Source organism: Anoplophora glabripennis, unplaced genomic scaffold (genome assembly GCF_000390285.2).
Source record: "Anoplophora glabripennis isolate ALB-LARVAE unplaced genomic scaffold, Agla_2.0 scaffold229, whole genome shotgun sequence".
In the NCBI taxonomy this organism is placed as follows: domain Eukaryota; kingdom Metazoa; phylum Arthropoda; class Insecta; order Coleoptera; family Cerambycidae; genus Anoplophora; species Anoplophora glabripennis.
Genome location: NW_019417127.1, coordinates 156,995 through 179,548, shown reverse-complemented (window position 1 = coordinate 179,548; position 22,554 = coordinate 156,995). Strand labels below are relative to the sequence as shown.

General features: G+C 32.4%; 1 protein-coding gene across 1 annotated transcript in view; it reads right to left on the bottom strand.

The window, feature by feature from the left end:
• Positions 1–22,314, bottom strand: part of LOC108908085 (echinoderm microtubule-associated protein-like CG42247) — a 111,608-nt gene extending 89,294 nt beyond the window's left edge. Inside the window, exons 1-2 of the mRNA XM_018712000.1 lie at positions 22,181–22,314; positions 21,516–21,693 (exon numbers count right to left, since the gene is read on the bottom strand). Of these exons, the coding sequence (XP_018567516.1) occupies positions 21,516–21,693; positions 22,181–22,314 (312 nt within the window). The remainder of the gene's footprint in view (positions 1–21,515; positions 21,694–22,180) is intronic.
• Between the last annotated feature and the right edge of the window lie 240 nt (positions 22,315–22,554).

Below are 22,554 nucleotides of genomic sequence, written 5' to 3'. Positions count from 1 at the left end.
AGTTGTGTTTTATTTATCATTAGCAAAGGATCTTAACTTATGCCTTTGGTTAGCGATTGTTTTGTATTTATATTTGGGTGGTTAGAGCAACGATCGTGGGTTTCTCTGCCATGCTCTTTCCCCACAGGAGCTCTAGGTGAGCCTGGCACTCTCATTTTATGTTAAATGGTTGTTAATGTTTTTGTTGTTCATTCTATTTGTCACATGTTTAATTTGAAGACTGTTGTACGTAAATAATAAAGTTAGGTGTATTTACTCTGCTTTTGTTTTATAAAATTAAACCATACTTCCCCTCTACAAAGTTAGTAGCCAGGGCCTTCCGGTCAATTAAAAAAATAGATGTATACAACGTAGGGATTCCTTATGACGATCACATATTTTTGGCCACAACTACGTTTACTTTTTATATTTTTTTCGATCGAACCTAGGGTTGTTATACTATAGTATTTTTTTAATATTTCCAGAACACCTTAATAGATTGTTTTAAAATCTTTTGTTGTACATATCATTGTCAATTGCTACTTTTCTGTGAGGAACCAGCAGGTTACTAAAAGTCAGTGACGTGTAATCACCACTATGGCAAACCTCTAAAATAAAAATGTTGGGCATCTGACTAATATTGGAAATAATCTGTTTTTTAGATTTAACTTTTATTTTACTATAAAAATGCGTCCTTACATATTTTCAGTAAAATGCTTTAGTAAAAAATAATATGGTTTTACAAAAACAATTAATCGAATAGTACCTCTCTATTAAAATGACCTCTTAAGACAATATAGACTGATAAAATCGTTTATATTAAATTGCAGCCACTGTCAATTACAATCACTTTAGAGATAAAATTATTAAAATGTTTAAATGCGTAAAACAAGGATTTTTGTAACCAAATAACTTTGCTCTGATAGTTAAATAAAAGCACCTGCTGTCATTAACAATAATTCATTTGTAAATGTAGTAAATAATTGCTTGAAAATTCATTTACGTGCGTGCATTTTTTTCGAAATGACTGACTTTACTACAAGAGAAGTAACTTACATTTACGTGTATGGCTTTTGTGATGGAAATGCCCTGGCAGCCATAAAAGAATACCACCGGAGATTCCCTAATAGAAGAACCACAAATCATCAGGTACTTGCTTCAACTTTGGTTCTGTGATATGGCCTCCAAGAAGTCCCGATTTAATAATAATAATAATAATAATAATATCTCTATCCTTCATTCTAACTACGAGAATTAGCCCATAAGTCGGAGACTTGTGCGGGAGAGGAGGCTACATATTATTATTAGGCAGGCCGCATTTGCGCCCAGGAACGACTTATGTTGGTAGGCCCTAACCACCATTCAGTATAGGAATGAGGGAAACCTGGAAAACCTCATTAATTAGGGGGGTGGTCAAATGCCAACCGGTGTCAATCTCTCACATTGACCCAAGCCAACATTCTTCCACCCTACCATANGGGTGGCTCAAATAACGAAGATAATTTATTGATGAACCTATTTACCACAAATACATCTTCTTCAAAATCTAAATGACCCCTCTTCGATGGAATCTGCCTCGAAATAACCCTTCTTTGCGGAAATCTGCCGCGAACCCCTACCTTTTTTTACATCTTCTTTAAAGGACCCCTCCTAGCGGGAATCTGCCCGGAACATCTTCTTTTTTTACTTCTTCTTCAAAATCTAAAACCCCTCTTCGCGGGAAAATGACACATCTTCGAGGGAATCTGCCCTGAACATCTTCTTCACCCCTAAATTATGCAAATTGAGCTGGATCTCCTTTTGCTTATCTACTCTTAATAATAAATATAAAAACAAAGCAAAACGATAAGAAAAATACGATAAAATTACATTTAAACATAAGTAAATACATACTTTCAGCTGAAACTGTAAATAACACTAGTTTACATACTGAACATCTAAATTGTACAATCATAGGCATCCTTATTATTCATCAGAATTAAGCAAAGTATATATATACATATTACAAAGAATGTGAATATATTTTTGCGAAATCGCAAAATAGCGTCTGTGCGACATTTTGTTGTCCGTAATAACAAAGTATTACACTCTATACTATCCTGCATCAAATTTAAATCATACATATACAGGGTGACTCACAACTTATCCAAAAAAAAATGGGAATAGATGCGACATGAGAAATGGGGCCAATATCGTAAAAAAAAATTGTAAAATCCTTATAATTTCCGCGAAAAAAATTATTGAAGTTGTAGTACTTTCAACCATTACATAGCTGGACAACTGTAGTCATTCGTAATATGCGTGGAGATACACGTGGCCTTAGCGTGGCCTAATACGGATCGAGGATCAGAAAATCTACACTACAACCTCTATTTTTACATTTCGTTTTAACTAATCTTTTTAACTTCAAGCTTAGGCTCGCTGAATCCGAATCCTATGTCCGTTTGACGAAATTAGCTCATGTTCAAGGTTATTTGAGGGTCAACTCTTGTTTTTTGATGGCAATACAATTTTTGTTCCGGGATTCTGAAAGGACTAGCAATTTTACATTCCAATACGTGATTAGTTAATTTTTTTTAAAGTCACCTTCAATGTTATTTGAAGATCAACTCTTGCTTTCTTATGGTGGGTAATACAATGTCTGACCACATATTCTGAAAGAGCGAAAAATTTAACGTTCGTTAACACTGAGTTACTTTTTCATTTCCAAGGTTATTTGAAGGTCAAATTGCTATCTCCAACTTTCCAGGTTGGTATATCATTAGGATAGCGGGATATCGAGAAAATGACTTCTATAAAAGTTGTTTGGGTCATCGAAGACCATCTTTTTGTGACCTCAAATTTAACCTTGAAAATCATTATAATTAAAATTACTAAAATCGGCTCTAAGACGCTGAGATGATGATCTTAGTATCCATGATGATTCATAATTTTGAGGACATAAAAATGATAACTATTGTGGCCGTAATATAATTGGTTTCGCAGTGTGGGTGGATATTTCAAATGCTGGTTACCTGAGAAAGCTGGTTACCTCATGCTGGAGATGGTGACATTACCCCAAAAGGTGATCCAATCTACGATATTCAAGGTCGAATCCGATGACCCAAACAACTTATGTAGAGGTCATTGCCCTGATATCTCACTATCCTGACGAGATACTAGCCTGAGAAGTTAGAGGGGGAATTGACCTACAAATGATCTTGAAAATGAAAAAATAACTCAACCTTGTCTCTGAACGTAAAATTAATTAATCGTTCTTTCGGAGTCCGGGGTCAGAAATTACAGTAAAAAACAAAATTTGACCTTGAAGCAACCTTAAACATGGTCTTCAAGGTCAACCTAAAGGTCAGGAGGGTCCCCAATGAACTGAACAACATTTGTAGAGGTCATTGGCTCGACATCTCGCTATCCTGACAAGATACCAGCTTAAGAAATTAGAGGAGGGAGACCTTCAGATGACCTTGAAAATGAAAAAATACTCGACCACGTCTTCGAACGTTAAATTTCTCGTTCTGTCAAACTTCTGTGACAAAAATTGTATTATTATTAAAAAAAGAGTTGGCCTTCAATAACCTTGAACATAAACATACTTCAGCGGAAATTGGGTATGGTGGCTAGTCTATCACATTATTAAATTTATTTTGGGGGTGTGTTATTAGGTAATCATTTTTGAATTCTGTCATAAATCAACGAAATTTATTAAAAAGTGTTAATTATTTAAACTTTTTCAGAATTCGTACGCTCCACCCATTTTCTCAGAAAAATTGCGATTTTGATTCATACAACTTCTTTAAATAAAAACATCCTGTATATCCCATTTATATGTATTCGTCTTCAAAGATTGTATAAAGAAATATTAATTAATAAATAACTATTTCTATATTTGTAAAAATGTAACCAATAATTTGTCACCCAGGTTCTTACAAAATCAGGAAATCTGCCCAGGTAAAATAACCTATATGCACCATGAACTACTTAGGCAATACAGTTATAGCTAACATTACATTATACGTGTTATCAAATAGGTCAATGTTACATGATTGATTGATTGATTGATTGATTAGTATTCCAAGGGTAAGCGAAAACACACCCTTTCTTAAGTTACCGAAATCAGAATTCACCTTGAGGTAAGATAAATTACTAAAAAGTATGTGTAGATAATATACCTAAGTATATCAATCATGATTATTTAGAATATTATGCTTTCCTTAAGAATAAATTTAGACACCAAAATTCACTGGTATATCCATTTTTTTAGTTTGTCGTAATGCAAAAATATTTTGTAAAAAGAAGATACATGCACTTATACAGGATGTAACAGAAAAAGAACTCTCAGAGTTTGATTCCATGCATCAAAACAAACAATACTCGTTTTTTGTTGTAAATTTTAATGAAAACGGTTAGAAATTTGATTTCATAGTATATCGGTGGGTAATAAACACGATTTTTTTAATGTTTATTTGCTTCCTTGTTACAAAGGATAATATCCTTCGATTGTATTTTTTCTTTTTAAAAAAGCAGGTTGAATACGGCGTGAAATAAAAATTTTACGAGTAATCTTAAGAATATGTATGTAATAAAATCGTCTATTTTGCGTGTGTTTACGACACATGAAACTACCCGTGATCAAATATGGTCGTGCGTGTAATCATGGGCATTATCGTAGAAACCAGCGTCTATATTTGGGTCAGGTTTATTATTATTCATAGAAAATTGTTAAAAATATTATTGCACATTAGGTCGAGCAGATTAATAAAATCAAAAAATAATCGGCATGTGGTTGTACAAGGTGTAGACTGTATGTGGAATTGTTCAATATATCTGAGAATCTAAGGCTATTACCTATACTCAGAGAGGTAAATTTTGAAACATACACATACATGCTGTTTTATGCACTAATGCCGGTGCTAAAACATATTTTTGAAATTAAATACTCTACATTTTTTATATGATTATGATTTATTACGATACACAGTCACTATTCGTTGACTTGACCCAAAATATTTTTGTTCCATGTTATACAGGATGATTCACAACTTATCCAAAAAAATTTGGGGATAGATGCGGCATGAGAAATGGAGTCAATATTGTAAAAAAATTTTTTGTAAAATCCTTATAGTTTCCGAAAAAAAAATTATTGAAGTTATAGCACATTAAACCACTACATAGCTGGACAACTGTAGTCTCTAGCGTCATTCGCAATACGCGTGGAGAGCCATGTGACTCCTAATACTGAAATCCGTCGTTGCGGTAGTTTTTACCTGTTATCTGTGGTATTTACATCAGTTTTTTAGTAGTTAGTGTCAAAAATGGCTTGCGTCTATAGCAACTCAGAGTTGATGGGTATCGTTTTAATTTATGGTGAAGCAAGACAACATTTGTATTATGGTGAAGTATTTGTGTTATGGTGAGGCAAGAGATCATTTGTGTTAGTTCGTAGGAAGTGAATAAGACGGACCCAAATGTGTTTACACGTGAGTGGATAAAATTTTGAACAATTGCTGTTGCAGCATCGGGTATGTCAAATGATTTTATTATTTAAAAACATAAATTAATTTTATTAATAATTAATAAAGGCAAAAGCATTTGAATTTGCCGATATAAAATAGGTGTGATAAAATTCTATTTACATATTTCTTTCCTTGCGAAAGTTTTTGTCCGTTTTTATCACGCCGCCATACCGGTCGCATTGTGCGAGGTTAGGTTTTACAGTGGACCAGTTTCCAGTGCCGTGCAGAAGTGTATTTTTAAATCAATTTCGAACTGACCTTTTTGATTAATTCTTTACAAAATTGTATTCGTAAGGGTCCCCTGTACATCCAGAATTTTGTTTTTGGATAAGTTCTGAATCACCCTGTATAAAACTAAATCCTTTTTAATCTGGTAGAGGCGTAATAAAAGTTAAATTGTAGTTTTCTTCTTTTTCAGAGATTATTGATGAAAATTTCTACCAGATTAACAATAAAAGGAAATAAATTATATTGTAAGAAATAGAAATATTGCTCCTTTAGTATTTAATTAAATATTTTTAATGCTACTTTCAAGAATTGTGTTGTTTTTGGATGCATCGTTAACATACACTTCATATTTACAACAGATTTTTACAAAAAAAAATATTATGTTATAGGAAGATCAAAATTCCATTGGAAACGCAATAATAACACAGGTCAACAAGGGTCCAGAAGCAGACACACTAATATGCTTTCCCGAAGGATTTTGGTGCGCTGAATCCGAATTGCTTTATCACGTCAGGTTTTTGAGATATCCTAACCTAAAAGTGCAAAAAACACTGTTTTTTGTCATATTTGAGGTTATGTAGTAATGCCATCCATTCTTTTTAAAAAATATATATATCCTAATTTAAAAGTACAAGGCTCCCTCATTCGAATGCCATTGAGTTTGCTAAAATATCTTTTTTTTTCGTTGAGATATCACATGTTGAAATTTCTAAGTTTATCAGTTTCTTAATATGCGATAATCTACTAAGGATCCCTTAGACGTCAAACAGTTGATTGCAGTTCAAACTGATTAAAAATTTGAACATGTGATATCTCAACGAAAAAAAAAAGATATTTGAGCAAACTCAACGGCATTCGAAAGAGGGAGCCTTGTACTTTTAGATTCAATGTATTAGTTTTTTGAAAAAGAATAGATGGCATTATTACATAACCTCAAATATGACAAAAAACAGTGTTTTTTGCACTTTTAGGTTGGGATACTTTAAAAACCTGACGTAATAGGGCAATTCTGCTGCCAGATTCGGATTCAGAGCACGTAAATCCTTCGGAAATATATATTCAAGTTTCTGCTTCCAAAAAAAAGTTACATTTTGCTGGTCTGTGTAATTAGTTACACTTACTCAAAATTTTCTGTCACAGGCTACAAAAATATCATCTTGTGCAATTAAGGGTATCTAAAGACTAACAGAATTAACATTTTTAGGTGCAGAGCTAATTTTATAAGAATTTCTATACAAATTTCTTGAAAATTAAGGAAAATTTTGAACATCTCAAAAAGCTGCAACTTTAACCCTTACGATGGCTAGACAGATAAAATAGAATTTAATCTTCTCTGACATACTTAACCCGGAACAAAAAAATATGAGTTGAAATGCCTAAAAACTTACTAAAGCCATATGAATAAACCGTAAAAAATAAGTAAAAAAATGAAAACAATCGAAATCAAACTAAGATGAAAAAATCTTAAAAAAACGAATTTCTTTATTAACCGAAACATTTGAGTCTTTTACATTTAATATTAATAGATATACAAATTGAGAATTGGGAAAGCAATATTTTTATAGTCAACTAAGCAGTCGATATTTGAGTACATGAGTGCGTGCTCCTTGTTCCAAAAGGGCCACGTGTAGTATGGTGACCGAAATATTTAATCTAAGGGATCTACCCCTGTAAATATCGGTCAGCAGGATCAAAATCACTACCTTAATAGAGGCACTTGAACGCAGGTCTAGGATTTGATGAACAATAATGGTGGTTAGGACAAAACGTTTTACTGAATTGTGTTTTATTTATTTATTTATTTATTTATTTATTTATTTATTTTTTTATTTATTTATTTATTTATTTATTTATGTATTTAAAAGTACACCTGGAAGAACAGTAGAACAGTACAGGGTGTCTCAAACTCGATAGTATGGGCCTACTGTGAGGATATAAAAAATTTAAATAAAATTTGGGCCACGTGATGTTAAATCGGATGAGGTAAGCTCCATTTTCAATCGAAAGTATTATCTTTGGGATTTGACAGAGACGTCTAATGACGTCATCAATTATATTTTTTCCAGAAACATACCCAAATTTTTTTCCCATTAAAAAGCTCTACTTTTTCTACTAAACTTTTATTAGAAAATTTTTTCTGTATTACTTTCCTTTTAAAAGTTATAAGTAATATCGTCCTAAAGTCTCAAAACAAATACCACCTAAAAATCACATTAGCGAATCAAGTAGTCGTTGAAAAACAATTGAATGTTCGTTGTTTATAGTGCATAAATGTCATTAACAATAAATAAAAGGAATAAACTCGATCATTCTTTAATACAGTCCAAAGATGATAATAACAATAACTAAACTTAAAAAATGAGGCAAACGGTTTCATACTACATAAATATTACAATCTATTCTCTGTATGACTTCTCTCATTTCAAGACACATATCCAATCTTCGCCTGGCTTCTTTGTATGCTACGTTTATTAACATTACAAGCGTTTGTGATATTTTTTCTTTCAAATGATTAACATCTCTTGAGGGTGTTTTGTAAACATTATTGTTTAAAACCCCCCATAAAAAAATTGAGGGGTGTTAGATCTGGTGACTTTCCGGGCCACTGAATAGGTCCATTAAGCTCAATCCATTTTTCTGGGTAAGCATTATCTAAATGTTGCTGCACAATCTTGGCCTTGTGGGGTGGAGCCCCGTCGTGCCGAAACCATAGGTTTCATTAGCTACAAAGGTACGTGCAGGAAGTTCTTCTTGTAGGAATTTTAAAATAAGGCCCAATTAAATGCCTATCGATGATACCGCACCATACATATACTCCTAAATGGCCTTGGTTTTGGACTGGATTTAAAATGTGGGGATTTCCAATGGACCAGTAGTGTTCGTTGCGCCTGTTTGGCAAATCATTACTGACAAACCGACTTTCGTCAGTCCAAAGAACGTGCCGAAAAAGGTTCTGATCAACAGTTTCTACATTTACTACAATTTGAGCTATAAAATTAAGTCTGTTTTCAATGTGACGCTCAGGTAAATACTCCAAATTGTGAATTTTGTAGACTCATTGGTCTTTAAAATTCTTTGGACGGCTGATTTATCCAAATTCAATTCCCGGCTAGCCTCCCGTAAAGAATTTCGTGGATTTTGTTCGAAATATTGTAACAGTTTAGCTGTATTAACATTGTTTCTTACCCTTCGGTCAATTTGGTTTTTCAGAACAGAAAATGCATCTTCATCTCGTCGCAAGGTCGCCTCCAATCTTGTAAAGGTTCTATGATCAGGAATGAGGTGCTCTGGATGCCTTTCCCGATATAACTCTATAGCTCTTCTTGAATTTTTTCGTGACTCGCCGTAAATTAGAAGCATATCAACTTTTTCTGATTGAGAAAACATTTTGTAAGCACAAAACTTATATGTTTTTGACGTTGACGTTTTTAGTGTATTTTATGACATTTATGCGCATAAACTACTGGACTTGCCCAACTGTCATTTTACCTATATAAACGGCAATCGCTCAGACGTGTGCAAGAGAGATGGAACAAGTAAGGGCTTAAGCTTCGTTCACAGAATTTCGACTGCAACGCGCTACATTTAATTCAACCAATCAGCTAGCTATACTCGATTTCTTACCCTTTTTTTTCTGTTGGGCCGTATTCAAAGACTTTATAAAAATAATATAGAGAATAAAAGACAAAAAATTTTATTTTTTTCCAGTAGTGTAGGTATGTAAAAGGGTTTATTATATTACTGTCCTAATTACAGTACAATATTTGAATTGTTTTAACTATAATATTCCAAATAGTTTTTATATTGCCTTCTTTATGTATTTCTCCATTTATTTTCCTCATATCGTAAACTCGATTGGTTAACATTACTGCAAGCTCTTCTGACGTAGTTGTTTCAAATATTTCATATTTTCTTGCTTTGCAGAACTGCATAAATTGAAACTATGTCGATGCTTTCTTCGTTCAACATATTATTTCGAGAGAATTTTTGCTGGAGCATATTCTAAGCACATTTCAGTTAAAACTTTTTCTTTATATTCGGTGTGATGTTAAAATGACATTTTATTTTGAGAATGGGGGAAATAATTTAATCTAATATGTTGTCATCAGAGACAACTCTACTGGGTCAGTCTTTTCAGAAAGTTGCAAAAAGTTTAAACATGTTGGTACCGTCATAACTTCTTTCCTACCTATGAAATTTAATTTTTTTCTCCACTTAAACATCTCTTTGCGCAATTTATTTCAGAATACGATTGCACCATATTTAGTTTTTACGAATCTTTCACATACACTAACTAAATCACACAAAAATTCAAGAAATCAATCAATAATGTCAGTACATGACATTTACTTCAAAGTTTGTTTACAGCATTTTGTACCGGTATACCTGTGTACCATAATTTATTTTACCGGTATTTGCCTCAACTAGCTTCATCTGCCTTGCACACATCAACGCGATTGACCTCTCTTTCTAGGTCCAGTCCATAGTTTACTAGGTTTATGTAAACAACGAACATTCAATTATTTTCCAGCGACTACTTGATCCTTCCACCATGCGATTTTTAGGTGATCCTTTGAGACTCTTTAGGACGATATTGCTTGTAACTTTTAAACGGGAAGTAAAACAGAAATATTTCTCTAATAAAAAGAGAGCTTTTTATCAGGAAAAGTATTTTGGGTATGTTTCGGAAAAAAATATAATTGATAACGCCATTAGTCGTTTCTGTCAAATCCCAAAGACAATACTTTCGATTGAAAATGGAACTTATCTCATCCCATTTAACACCACGTTACCCAAATTTTATTTAAATTTTTTGGATCCTCACAGTAGGCCCATAGTATCGAGTTTGAGACAACAGGAAGAACCCAATTAAGGAGCAGGGAAGAACGAACTCTACAAATACAGGGTCGGAAAGTCCCCTTGGTTCATCGGCCGTTACGTGAGCGCGATAAAATAAGTCATAGAAATCTGTGCGATAGAGAAAGATGGCTATAATGAAGGCGTCTTAATAGTCACCGCCCATTTCGCCCTTCCACAAATAAGAAGTGTAGTTGACAAAGAAAGGATAAAGACATTAAAAATTAAATAAAAACAGGCAAGACTACTTAAATACTTAATGAATAAACAAAATTACAATATATAAACAAATTTAAGGATGGCAATTTATAAACAAGAAATGGCACTTTTAGTAAAGATTTCTTTAATCGGTAACTTCATATTTCTAGGCGATTTGTAAATTATATTTTTATTATTATTACGATTATTTTCCGTGCAAAGCTTATATTCACTTTTTAAGATATATCAAATTGGACTCATGATTTTGATTAGACTTTACAAAAGTGCGATCTTCAAGTAATCTTATTATCTAAGAATCAAAAATATAATTTTAGACATTTACATTTCCTTGAATGCAACAAATCCTGATTTTGCGTAGTATTATGAGAGATCTTAAATTTTCCATTACTACGTAGATGTTAGAAAAGGCACAATTTTTGCCGCAATAAATTGGCTTACAAATATTTAAATTTTGCTCTCCTTCTGTTGATATAAGGAAAATATATTCATAACATATTTTTTTATTCTCTCACTGAAATTGTATTCAACATGCAATGCAACTCGCTTCCTTACAGAAATGCATACAGTTTGGTTCGATTTTTAGCCGAGGTGTGGCTTAATGGTATTAGATTCTATTTGATATCTGCTGAATCAGATATTTTAATGGTTTACAATCGTTATGTAGGAAATCGAATGAATTACGCTACTTTTGCTGCAATCTTAGGAGTATATATACAGTGCAACTATTCACAGAACGAGTTTTCAAAACATTGCCAAGACAGGTCAATTTTTATTTCGCAAACGTGTTTTCACATCATATGCGAATTTGACCTTTTTAGAAATGTTAAATTTTTTATTTATTTACACTTTTCCACTCAGCTAGCATGAACTAGTCTTGTTTTATCAACTCGAATAATAAAAGTTGGAAATGTGCCTAATGCGCGCGGCATACAAAAGTGCAAATAAGTGGAAAATGGTGTTGAACAACACAGTTTAAAAAACTTATCACGACGATTTAAATTGTGTTTATGTTTATACACGGTGTTTCTAAAATAGGGTTCCAAACTTCTGCTGCGTTTATAACTCTTAAAATAAGCCAAAAAGCTCCTATTAACTTGTGCCCTAAAACGCACCCTTAGGAAGTCCTTAAAAGGGCTCAAACAAAGCTGTTTTTTTTCTGTTATTGACAAAACGGTCGCAAATAAATGGAAAAAATGTATGGGTCTTATATAACTTTTTACGTTAAATAACATGGGCTGACGTTGTCACAACCTTTAACAATTTAAGTTATTGATAAACTGTCAATTGAGCTTTGCAGTGTTTAATTAGTAAAAGTCTCAATACATTTTCTTCCATCACCGGTGTTCTTACAAATCTGTCTCTGCCACGATCATTTACTCTTGGTTAGAATGAACAATTTTCTCTTAAACGTTGATGGATCCTCTGAAATACCTGTCGAGAAGGAAGTCTTCTATTCGGGTATGCTGCCGCATACAGACGCCTCGCTTCTGCTGCATTTCCAGCCGCACGGCCGTACATAAAGTGCATATCTGCCACTTCCGTGTTTGAATATTACTCCATTTTATAAGTTGCAATAATGTTGTATACTTAAATTTTCCACTCAACACTTTTACTAATTAAACACTGCAAAGCTCAATTGACAGTTTATCGATAACTTAAATTGTTAAGCGTTATGGCAATGTCAGTCTTTTATTTGCCATGGTAAACAGATTTTTGTAATTTTTGGTCTAATAACTTAAAGAGCAGAGTAATTTTCAAACTCAATTTACTCGAATACCATTGGAAATATCGATTTGGACAAAGATAATATTTTTTACGTAAAATTGTTAAGATTTTATAAATCTGTAGAGACAATTGTAAAAAAATTGAAATAAAAAAAATTACGGGCCGAAAACCCCCTTCACCAATCTAAATGGGACGCATATGATTTGCATGTCGAAAAACGGAGTAGCCCATGTTATTTAACGTAAAAAGTTATGTAAGACCCATAAATTTTTTTCTATATATTTGCGACCGTTTTTTAAGAGCATATAACTTCCTAAGGGTGAGTTTTAGGGCACATGTTAATAGGAACTTTTTGGCTTATTTTAATGAGTTATAAACGCAGCAGAAGTTTGGAACCCTATTTTAGAAACACCCTGTATAAAATACATTTAATTCCTCTTAGATCAAAATTTTTTCGAAACTGCCACAAAATGTTGACTGCTTAATTGTTTCGTAAGTGTCAAGAAACACCTTAGTCATCTGTACCAAATAATATTTTTTCCACAACCCCTTAAGAAAGAACGTTAACCACAGTAGGCGCTTTTTCGCTGACATACAACAAATTTTTAAATTATTAATTAATTATTATTACACTAATTTCAACTTTGTAATTAAAAAACACATTATCTTTTATTACCCTAGCAGTGATATTAATACTAATGTCATAAAATCCGGTAGAATATATGGGCCCAACGTATAACGCATCGAAAGTTACGATTTACCGAAATAGGCCAGTTAAATTCAGAGGTTCAAAACATTAAACCAAACAGCTCAAGGACTCAAGATTCTATCTTACGATGTACGCTTAGCATTTATCATGACGTCGATATAACTAAATATGTATATCAAATTGAAAGCACTGGTGAAACGCAAGTCTGAAAGCTACATACCAAAATAGTAAAAAACTGTGACCTCTGTGCAAGTTAACAAATTTCTACGTGAAGCTCCTGACGGTCAGTACCTATTTGTTTACTATAGTAAAGTGGCTTTAATTATTGGTAATTCAGGAGCTTGTCGGGAGCAAGAGTTATCTCAACTTAAAGTACAAAATATAGAAAACCTCGGCAACAACCAACGGGCGAATTTGACAAATTTTTTAAGAAAGATGCTAATCTTAGATCAAGATAGAAGTATCCCGTTTGTTCTTAAACTATCAGAAAGGAAAATGCACCAAGCAACCGGTAGGTGGCAATACATTTGGAAATATACCAAAAGTAATAGCCAGTTATTTAAATTTACAAATTTAGATACTGATCGGGAATAGATTTCAAGGAATATTCTTTCACATATCAGACACACGATTCGGCAAGAAATACTGATCTTTAATTTGAAATCTTCATGACCTTGTACTCTCACATCCCTGTAGCTGACGAAGATTCCATCTGGGTAGTAGATTTTGTCGTGGAAAACCCTGCATGTCATTCTGAGATCACCAAGTATTCTCCTATTTTCCAGAAACTAGAAATTTAACGTGTTTCGTAAAGAAAGTGCTTAAACCCAACTGAGAGTTTAGTATCACGCCTTTGAGCACCTTATAATTGCAGAATGTCTTGCTTTAGAAAGGAAACCACATAGTTACAGCAAACTCAAAATGCATACAAATATATGTATTATAAATCTTGAGAAAAGCAGCCGTGTTAAAATCTTAGAAAGATCTACGAATTAAGTAAATTAACTACTTTCATTTTCTTGCAGTTTTGGATAAATGGACACTCCACGACAATGACTATGTGATGGTAACGCCCAGATCGTTACAAAGTATTCAAGTTAAGGCCTACAATTGTGTAATTTAATTTAATATTACAGTGAATCAAGTTTATTCCAGACATGGAGAAAAGTAATCCCTAAAACCATATCATGTTCTGAAGTGGTGCAACAATTATTCCTCAATGGATTATATTGGATCGATACTGACTGAGCAACTGAATTGGAAGCTTCTCAATATAGAATTCAATGGCCATTTCCGCCACTTAAGTAGATTTCTAGACCCTTTGTCTTTTGGTGGAGTAATATCTGTCCCAAAATTAGACAAAGTCATCACAGAAGAGCGTCTGAAACAGTGGCCTACCCCTATAGTCTTTCTGATGCAGCAACCTCAAATTTGGGGAGATTTCTCTAAAGTGCTTCTTATTCTATTGATATGATCCACTTGATTTGCACATTTTCCGTTAGGATATGTAATGGAATATCTACAACTTTCAGTCAACTTATGTTATAGTCAATATAATGTAATATGAAATATATCTGAAATGACAACTGTCCTGTAAGCATGTAAATGTTTTAATGGTAACTACCATCTACCTTTACATGAGAGCGACAAAGTAAAGTAAAAAAATCCGTGTGACAAGGATATAGTGAAGACGTTTCATGATCTGAATCCCACTTCTGCGCATCCCGAAACGGGCGGTGACTATTCAGTTTATGAAACGTATTAAATATAGCCATCCTTGTCTATCGTAGGGATATCTATGACTTTGTCACTCTCACATAAATGCAGAATTATGTGCATTTTCCATCCGTGTATATTTTATACTGCCATATTTAGTAGTATTTCTCTTCTAGAAGCCCCATCAATACGAGGAAAAAATAATTAATTATAAATTAGAGAAATTAATAATAGAGTAACGCGAATTACCTTCAGAGGTTTCTTGTAAGAAAGTTTGAATATCTGCTTTCGTCAAAATCTTGTACTTCTTTGGACGGTACCCAACCGACTCACTTTTCAAGGAGGGTAGGTACCAATTTCGAAAATATTTTTATATTAATATCTTCTATAACATTTAATGTACATTTTAAAATAGACTTAACATGACTTAACATATTTTCAAATTCTTCTTCTTAATTTTCCTATCAGTACACCACTTTTTGATGTAAATATAATAGGATTCTGAATTTCCTACGGCTTTCAATTCTTCATCACTAAGAAAATCTATTTCGTTTTCTACTTCATTCATACTAAATACTTGAGTCGCAATATTTTATTACTAACATTTTCTTAATCACAGAATTTTTCAACACGGTAGGTGTGACAAATATGGCGACCAGAACGAACAACATTTTTCTTCAGACAAAATAGGAAGCAGTTCTCGAAAAAAAATTGTGAGATACAATATGTATAGCTATATTTTGTTCTAGGTTGTGAAATTGTTTTTTTTTTTCATTCTCGATTGGTTTTTTTATTCGCTGGTGCGAAAAAAACAGTGCTTAGCAGTTTACGAGTAGAATAAAAACATTTACAAATACATCCTAATAAGTAATAACCCTCATACCTAATTGAAAATTTTAACGTTCTCAAAATTGCAAATCCTAACTCTGCTGCGATTTTTTAGATGTCTATTTTTGAAAAATTTTTCTCATCCAAAATCAAATAACATGATTTTATTTCCTCTTTTCTCTAAATGTTTCCAAACGAAGAAATTAGATGAAACCGGAAAAGTAGGAGTATACGCGTTTTTGCAATAGGTACTTAAAAGTTTTTTTTTCAAAATATCCTGACAAGACAATTTATTCTTTAAATTGTTCATAAACTAGAATAAAATGTAGTACTTGAAGCAGTTATCATATTTTTCAATTAGCAACTTGGGTTCATGCTGCTTTCGCTGGCCTACTTTGTTTTATCAAGTAGACAAATTCTTGTGCTCGTTAGTGAACATTTTTATTTCTGTTTGGTCCCGAATAATAAAAACTCGATAGGTATGTAAATTTGTCCTAGTTGTCACGGCAAAATGTCGGCCAGAGCTATTTTTGGTGTAGTATGTTCAGTTAGCATGAAATTAATATCATAATTTTAGGTCCTTATAAGGCCGAGTCCTTTGCATATTCGATATATTTGGGTGAAGGAGTAAATCGCCTAGAAAGGAGAGTTAGAAATATTTTTTGTGGGCAGTCCGGAAAACCAGTGTGTGCTGTACTGTATTTGTATAACTGCATATAACTAATTTTCATTCTTATATTGTACTAAACTATTCAAAGCCGTCTAAAACTAAAGAAGGTAATTTAATTTCAAAATATACACAATATAAATTTCTGCCACAAATTGGAAAACAATTGTTTTCACTGTAAATATTTGGAGGATATTCAAAATGGTCAGCTAATCGGTCTAAACTTTTATAAAGGGGATCTAAAAGGCAAGAATCATCTAAATCCTTTATGAACTGAGTTACCAAGTACCAAGCATTAAAATAGCAGATGAACATAAGTATTTGGAGAGGAAAACAGATATTCGAAACATACAAAATGGACTTTGAAGAAGAAGAATACTTTAATATACCATAACCAGTTTTGTGGAGGAAAATTACCTCATGGTCTAACATAACCTCAGATATAACGACCTTTTAGGTTCAGGTATCTTAAAAACATAACGTGATGGGATGATGAGATTGAATGACCAAGTTTCTCATCTAAGTCAATCACATTTTGTCAGCTTATGTCACTGCAACAATCTTGGCGCTATTTGTTCTCCAATTTGAGTAAAATTACTACAATAATTAATATTATATCCCCACCCATAACCGTATTTCCAAATGTACTAGTTACATTTTTAATATATCAAGGCCAATGTTCTCCTTAGTAAAAATCAATATAGTACATTTTTTTTGATAAAAAAGTTGGTGTGTTATTCTTTTCAAGAAAAAATAAACAAATACTTATCTGAAACGGTTGCTTTTACGAAGTAAGCAAATTGGAAAATAATTGCTCAAAATTAATTTTCCCTGCAATACACCTAATTTTTTGTTTCTGGAATCGAACAATTTCTTTGAATTTCTTTGTAAAAGTTTAATCTTTTACTGTCTTCCGCCTATTGCTATTAGTACTAATACTATCTAAGGTAGCACTAGTGGGAATATTAAATGGCATACCCTATCATTAAAAAAATTGAAAATAAAAATTGACAGGAGTCAGACATTTTCATTGAGAGAACCACCTACCTGACTATACTGAATTAATGTGGACCATTTTGGTAATGCATGTATTGGTATCTTGGTATGGGGAAAGTTTTAAACAGTTCTGTTGCTAACTTAATGTCGCTTGCGGATCGGTCCTAGTTCTTCATTATTTTGAGTTATTTTGAAAAAAATTAAATGTATCGTTTTCTAAAATCGTCAGTAACTTTTTTATTTAGAGCAATTTTTAAAATCTGAAAACACTTTTTCACGGCAAGTTTTTCTATGAATTTCACTGTATATTTAGATTTTCATTGCGCCGTTTCGGTTGCGAGAAAACATTATCAAGTTTTTTTTCTTATGGGCGCCATATTGAATCTGAAACTGAATAAATAGAACATTTTTGGCTTTTCAAGGATATAACATAAGTAAGAAAAAATGTCAAAAACAACCTCAAAAATCAATGTTTTTACTAATTCTAACAACACTGCATAATTTCTCGAAACTACTATAAAATAGTAAAAAGCTTATACTTAATGTCATGGCGTTGAGTTGAAAAAATTACACATTGCATTATTCCAATGAAGAAAACTGTGATATGTTGGAGTGCTTTATTAATAATATAGAAAAGCAACTGTGTCATTAAACAATTATATTAGAAATTATCCCGAAAGGCAACCACCAAATGAAATTTATCACAAATTTGAGAATAACAATAATAACTAAGACAATAATAACATTGGATTAACGCAAAGCCATTTTGCCGATTTTAAAACAAGCGTCACTCTTAACTGTTAACAATTAACTTTATGATTAATAATAGTTCAAAATGACAAGCAGTTTGAAACAAACGAAAATATTATCGCCAAATAAATTAAAATATTGAGTTGTTTTTGAAATTGTTTCTTACTTATATCATTGAACAGCCAAAAAAATGCTCTACTTGCTCAGCTTAAAATTCAATATGACTACCATAAGAAAAAAGAAAGTTGATGATGGTCGCAACCAAAACGTCGCAATGAAGATCTAAAAGTAGGTACAGTGTAATTCCTCGAAAAAACTTGCTATGAAAAAGTGCTTTCAGATTTTAAGGATTCCTCTAGGTAAATAAAAAAGTTACAGACGATTTGCGAAAACGCTACATTTACTTATTTTCAAAATAACTGAAAAACCTGAAGAGCTAGAACCGGTCTTCAAGCGCCATTAAGTTGTCAACAGATCTGTCTAAAACTTTCCTCATTTAACCATTTTCCTATCTCTTATAGTCAAGATACCAATACATACATCACCAAAATGATCCATACTGTATATTAATTTACAAACACTCTAAATTCTGAAGTTAAATTGGCTTAATTTATGAAAGAAGACAGTTTTAAGACAAAAATCAATAAATAGTTTTACAGCTTTTCATAACATTAGATTTCATTTCGCAAGATTACTTTTCTTAAAAATTGTTTTAGGTACATTTTCTGATTATCGACACAATACATTAACCACAAAACTTGTTGGGTTATACTGATTATGTGTAATAGAACAAAAAATTTTGTTGGATTTCTGTAGCTTCTATAAATTAGCCAGGAAATTGGAGAGCGATTCTACTTTATTGGCTAATTTTGAGAATTTTTGTAACTTCTAACATTTTTTCAACAGCATCGGTTTTAGTAAAATTCTAAATTTGTTTTATTATTTTCAATACCTTCATATCGAGTTTGTTAGTACAGTTAGTCTGGTATAAGTCTATCACAGTTACCATGAGTGAACTTTATTATAACTCTAAATTTGAACAAAAAATTGGCCAATATATCGAAATACGTATGAAAAAGTTCCACAAACATATATTGCTAACCAATTTTTGAATTTAAAAACAATTAATTTTTATAACTTAAACTTTACTGTTAATTTTAAAAACTTAAACTTAAATTGTCACACAATACTAGCATATACCTACAGCAGTTCTACAAATACTATATTCCCCTTATACAATTCACTTTCAAAATTATGGCCATTCAAGATAGAGCAGAAAATGTATTAGTTGCACATTTAAAGCCGCGGCCGTCCAGGTCGTTGAATATTCAACACGAGGACACCCTTCGTTAGGCTCCTTTTTAAGAATGGACTGTACCGTTGCCGCTGCATATAATTAATTGGCAAATGAGAAGGATCGATACGGTGCTACAAACTTTAACTACCCACTCTTGTACACTCACTTTCATTTGTCACACTTTTGTACAACAAACGATGCAATACTATTTATTTTAAAGAAGTAGAATAAATTTTTTCGCAAAACCTTGGAGATCTACAGGCTGTTAAATTAAGAAAATTTAAAGAGATAATAACATAATTTTATATCGATTGACCTACACAGCCACACAAAAAATCGAATTTTATGGGTCGCTGAATCCGAATCCTAGGTCCATTTAACCCCATCACCTCAGGATTTTTCATAACCTCAAAATAAACGATATTCTGAACAATTAAACCATATAACCATAAGTTTCAAGCTTCCAACGCTCGCTAAATCCAATTAACCAAATCCCATAAACATTTAACCCAATGATATCCCAACCTAATAAGCCCATGAACCCAAACCCCAATAACCCTATAACCCCATAACAAAGAGAATAAATCAAAGGCAATCTGTATTATTGCAAAATTTCACATAGTTTAAGAACCCCTTGAAAACCCAAGTACTCAAACCCAAAAAATTCCCATAACACTATAACCCCATAACGCCGTAACTTCATAACCCCATAACTAATAAATCATAGGCAATCTATATTATGGATATTATGGATAAACGTTAACGTGGTAGAGGATTTCTTAAAAATTGATTGCCTGTGATTTATTCCTTTGGTTATGGGGTTATGGCGTTATAGGATTATTGAGATTTGGTTAGGATATCATTGGGTTATATATTTATGGGATTTAGTTAATTGGATTTAGCGTTGGAAGCATGAGTGTTACGGTTATGTGGTTTAATTGTCCAGAACATCGTTTTTTTTTGAGGTTATGAAAATCCTCAGGAGATGGGGTTAAATGGACCTCGGATTCGGATTCAGCGTATCAAAAAAACGTATAATAAACATGGTCTGATCTCTGGGTTAATTTTTTTGTGTAGCTGTGTTATTTAAAACAAAACAACAAAAGGTTTCCATTTACTAATCATTGTATTTGTAACAAAATTTAAATTTTAATATCAAAATAAAAAGAATAAAAAATTGTTTTCTTTGAAAACTGAGATATTTTTCTAAATTAAAACTTTTTAGAAATAATTGATATGGTGCAATTTAGATTTCATTGCAAAAGAATCAGGTTGGACTACATACATTTTTTAAGACACCTACTAAACTGGACGAATACTCAGGGGACTATAATAGATACATATAAAATGATTTGATTTAGTGCAAATTAAAAACAATTTCAAAGAATTGGAAATTTAAATTTGGCGTGTAGACATCTCAGAAAACTATTTATTTCAACTTTAATCACCACCATTAAGAAGTATTAACGTCTGAAAGAACAAATAACAGATTTCAAACCAATGAATGTGATGACACAATTATGGATTCTGAGAATTTTCATGCGACATAAATGATTGGTTGCTAGGTAATTTTGTTTACTTATAGGGAGTGGCCACCTACGCATAACAGTCAACCAATGATGACAGTTTTTTAAACGATAGGTTCTCATATTTACCCGTCCTGCTATCGATTGTTTTATATAACTCCTTTCCTGTGAGCTAATCGTAAATTCTGTTAAGTAGGTAATACAAAAGTTAATTGCTATGAAGGAAAAAAGTAAAGTAGAGCTATTTTATATAGGTAAGGAAAACATAAGGCTTAATATATAAAAAGTTCCTTAGTTGAAAAATATTAGAACGTTAAAACCTAGAAAACGTGTTTGGTACTAGTTGCTCTTAAACTTAATAGAAACTTGTTTAAAATTATTGATATCAAAAGTATCTCCATAACTGATATCACAGGAATCTAATATCACTAATTTTGAGTTCATAAGTAATAAATTCAGTAGTAGGTGCAACAACGCTTTTGAAGGTGGGATCAAATAAAATGTTTACCTTGAAAGCCTTATATGAAGATACAACATATGATGCTCCATCTTCCAGTTCATCTAATCTGTACTTCCTATCCCCATCCATTGAAAAAATGTATCTCGCACCCCGAGGAAGATCCATTCTAAGAGACAATTTATCCAGAAGAGACTCCAAACTGACAATATCCCTGCCTGGTTTGAATCTAAAACCCAACAAAATTAACTGCAGTGTTTCAAATTCTGGTTTAAATGAAATTAATTCCGTATGAATTTGATGGAATATCACAAATATTTTTCCAAATTTGGGACAACATTCAACGGTCATCTTTGCCACTTGGAGAAAAGTAGTTATTTGTGAACTTTTTGAATATGTTTTTACAGTTGATGGTAGTGCATACATTGTTTGTGTGCCCAAATGAATGTTAAATTTTCATAAGGCCATTTGCTAGTACTTATTGTACCTACTAATGCAGGAATATTTAAAATAAATATTATTATTAGTTCTTTTACTTATTTTAAAGACATCAAGTTAAACCAAGTAAACGATAGTAGATAATATGTGTATTTATAAACAATTTTGTGTATTAATTTATTAATTCGAATCGAAAAAGCAATCCTCAAAATGCTGAAATAGCTAAGATCAATCAATAATGGCTAATTCTAAATCTATAATTCTCCAGGCAACTTTACCTAAATTCCACTCCAGGAAAAAAGGGATCTCCATTCTTATAGAACACCACTCTCCTGGCCTTCCAGTAGGAGAGGTTGCTGTAACGGCTGGTGGCCATCTCCACGCGGCTCTTCGGCCTGGCAGGCGGCATCATGGAGGAGGCGTCACTGGCGTTGTCCGCCATTGGTGGCGTGTTTGGCCTGGAGGCCACTGCAGATCTCCAGTAGCCACCTGGATATTATTTTGTTTATTATTACCAGATTTTGCTTAAATAAAATGATAAAATAAGAATGCCTAAGTAGAAACTTGTTGTGGAAAATAATATTTTTCAAAAACTTCAAGAGAATAAATTACACAAAACTTTGTTATGGATAAGTGGACAAAAATATTCAGG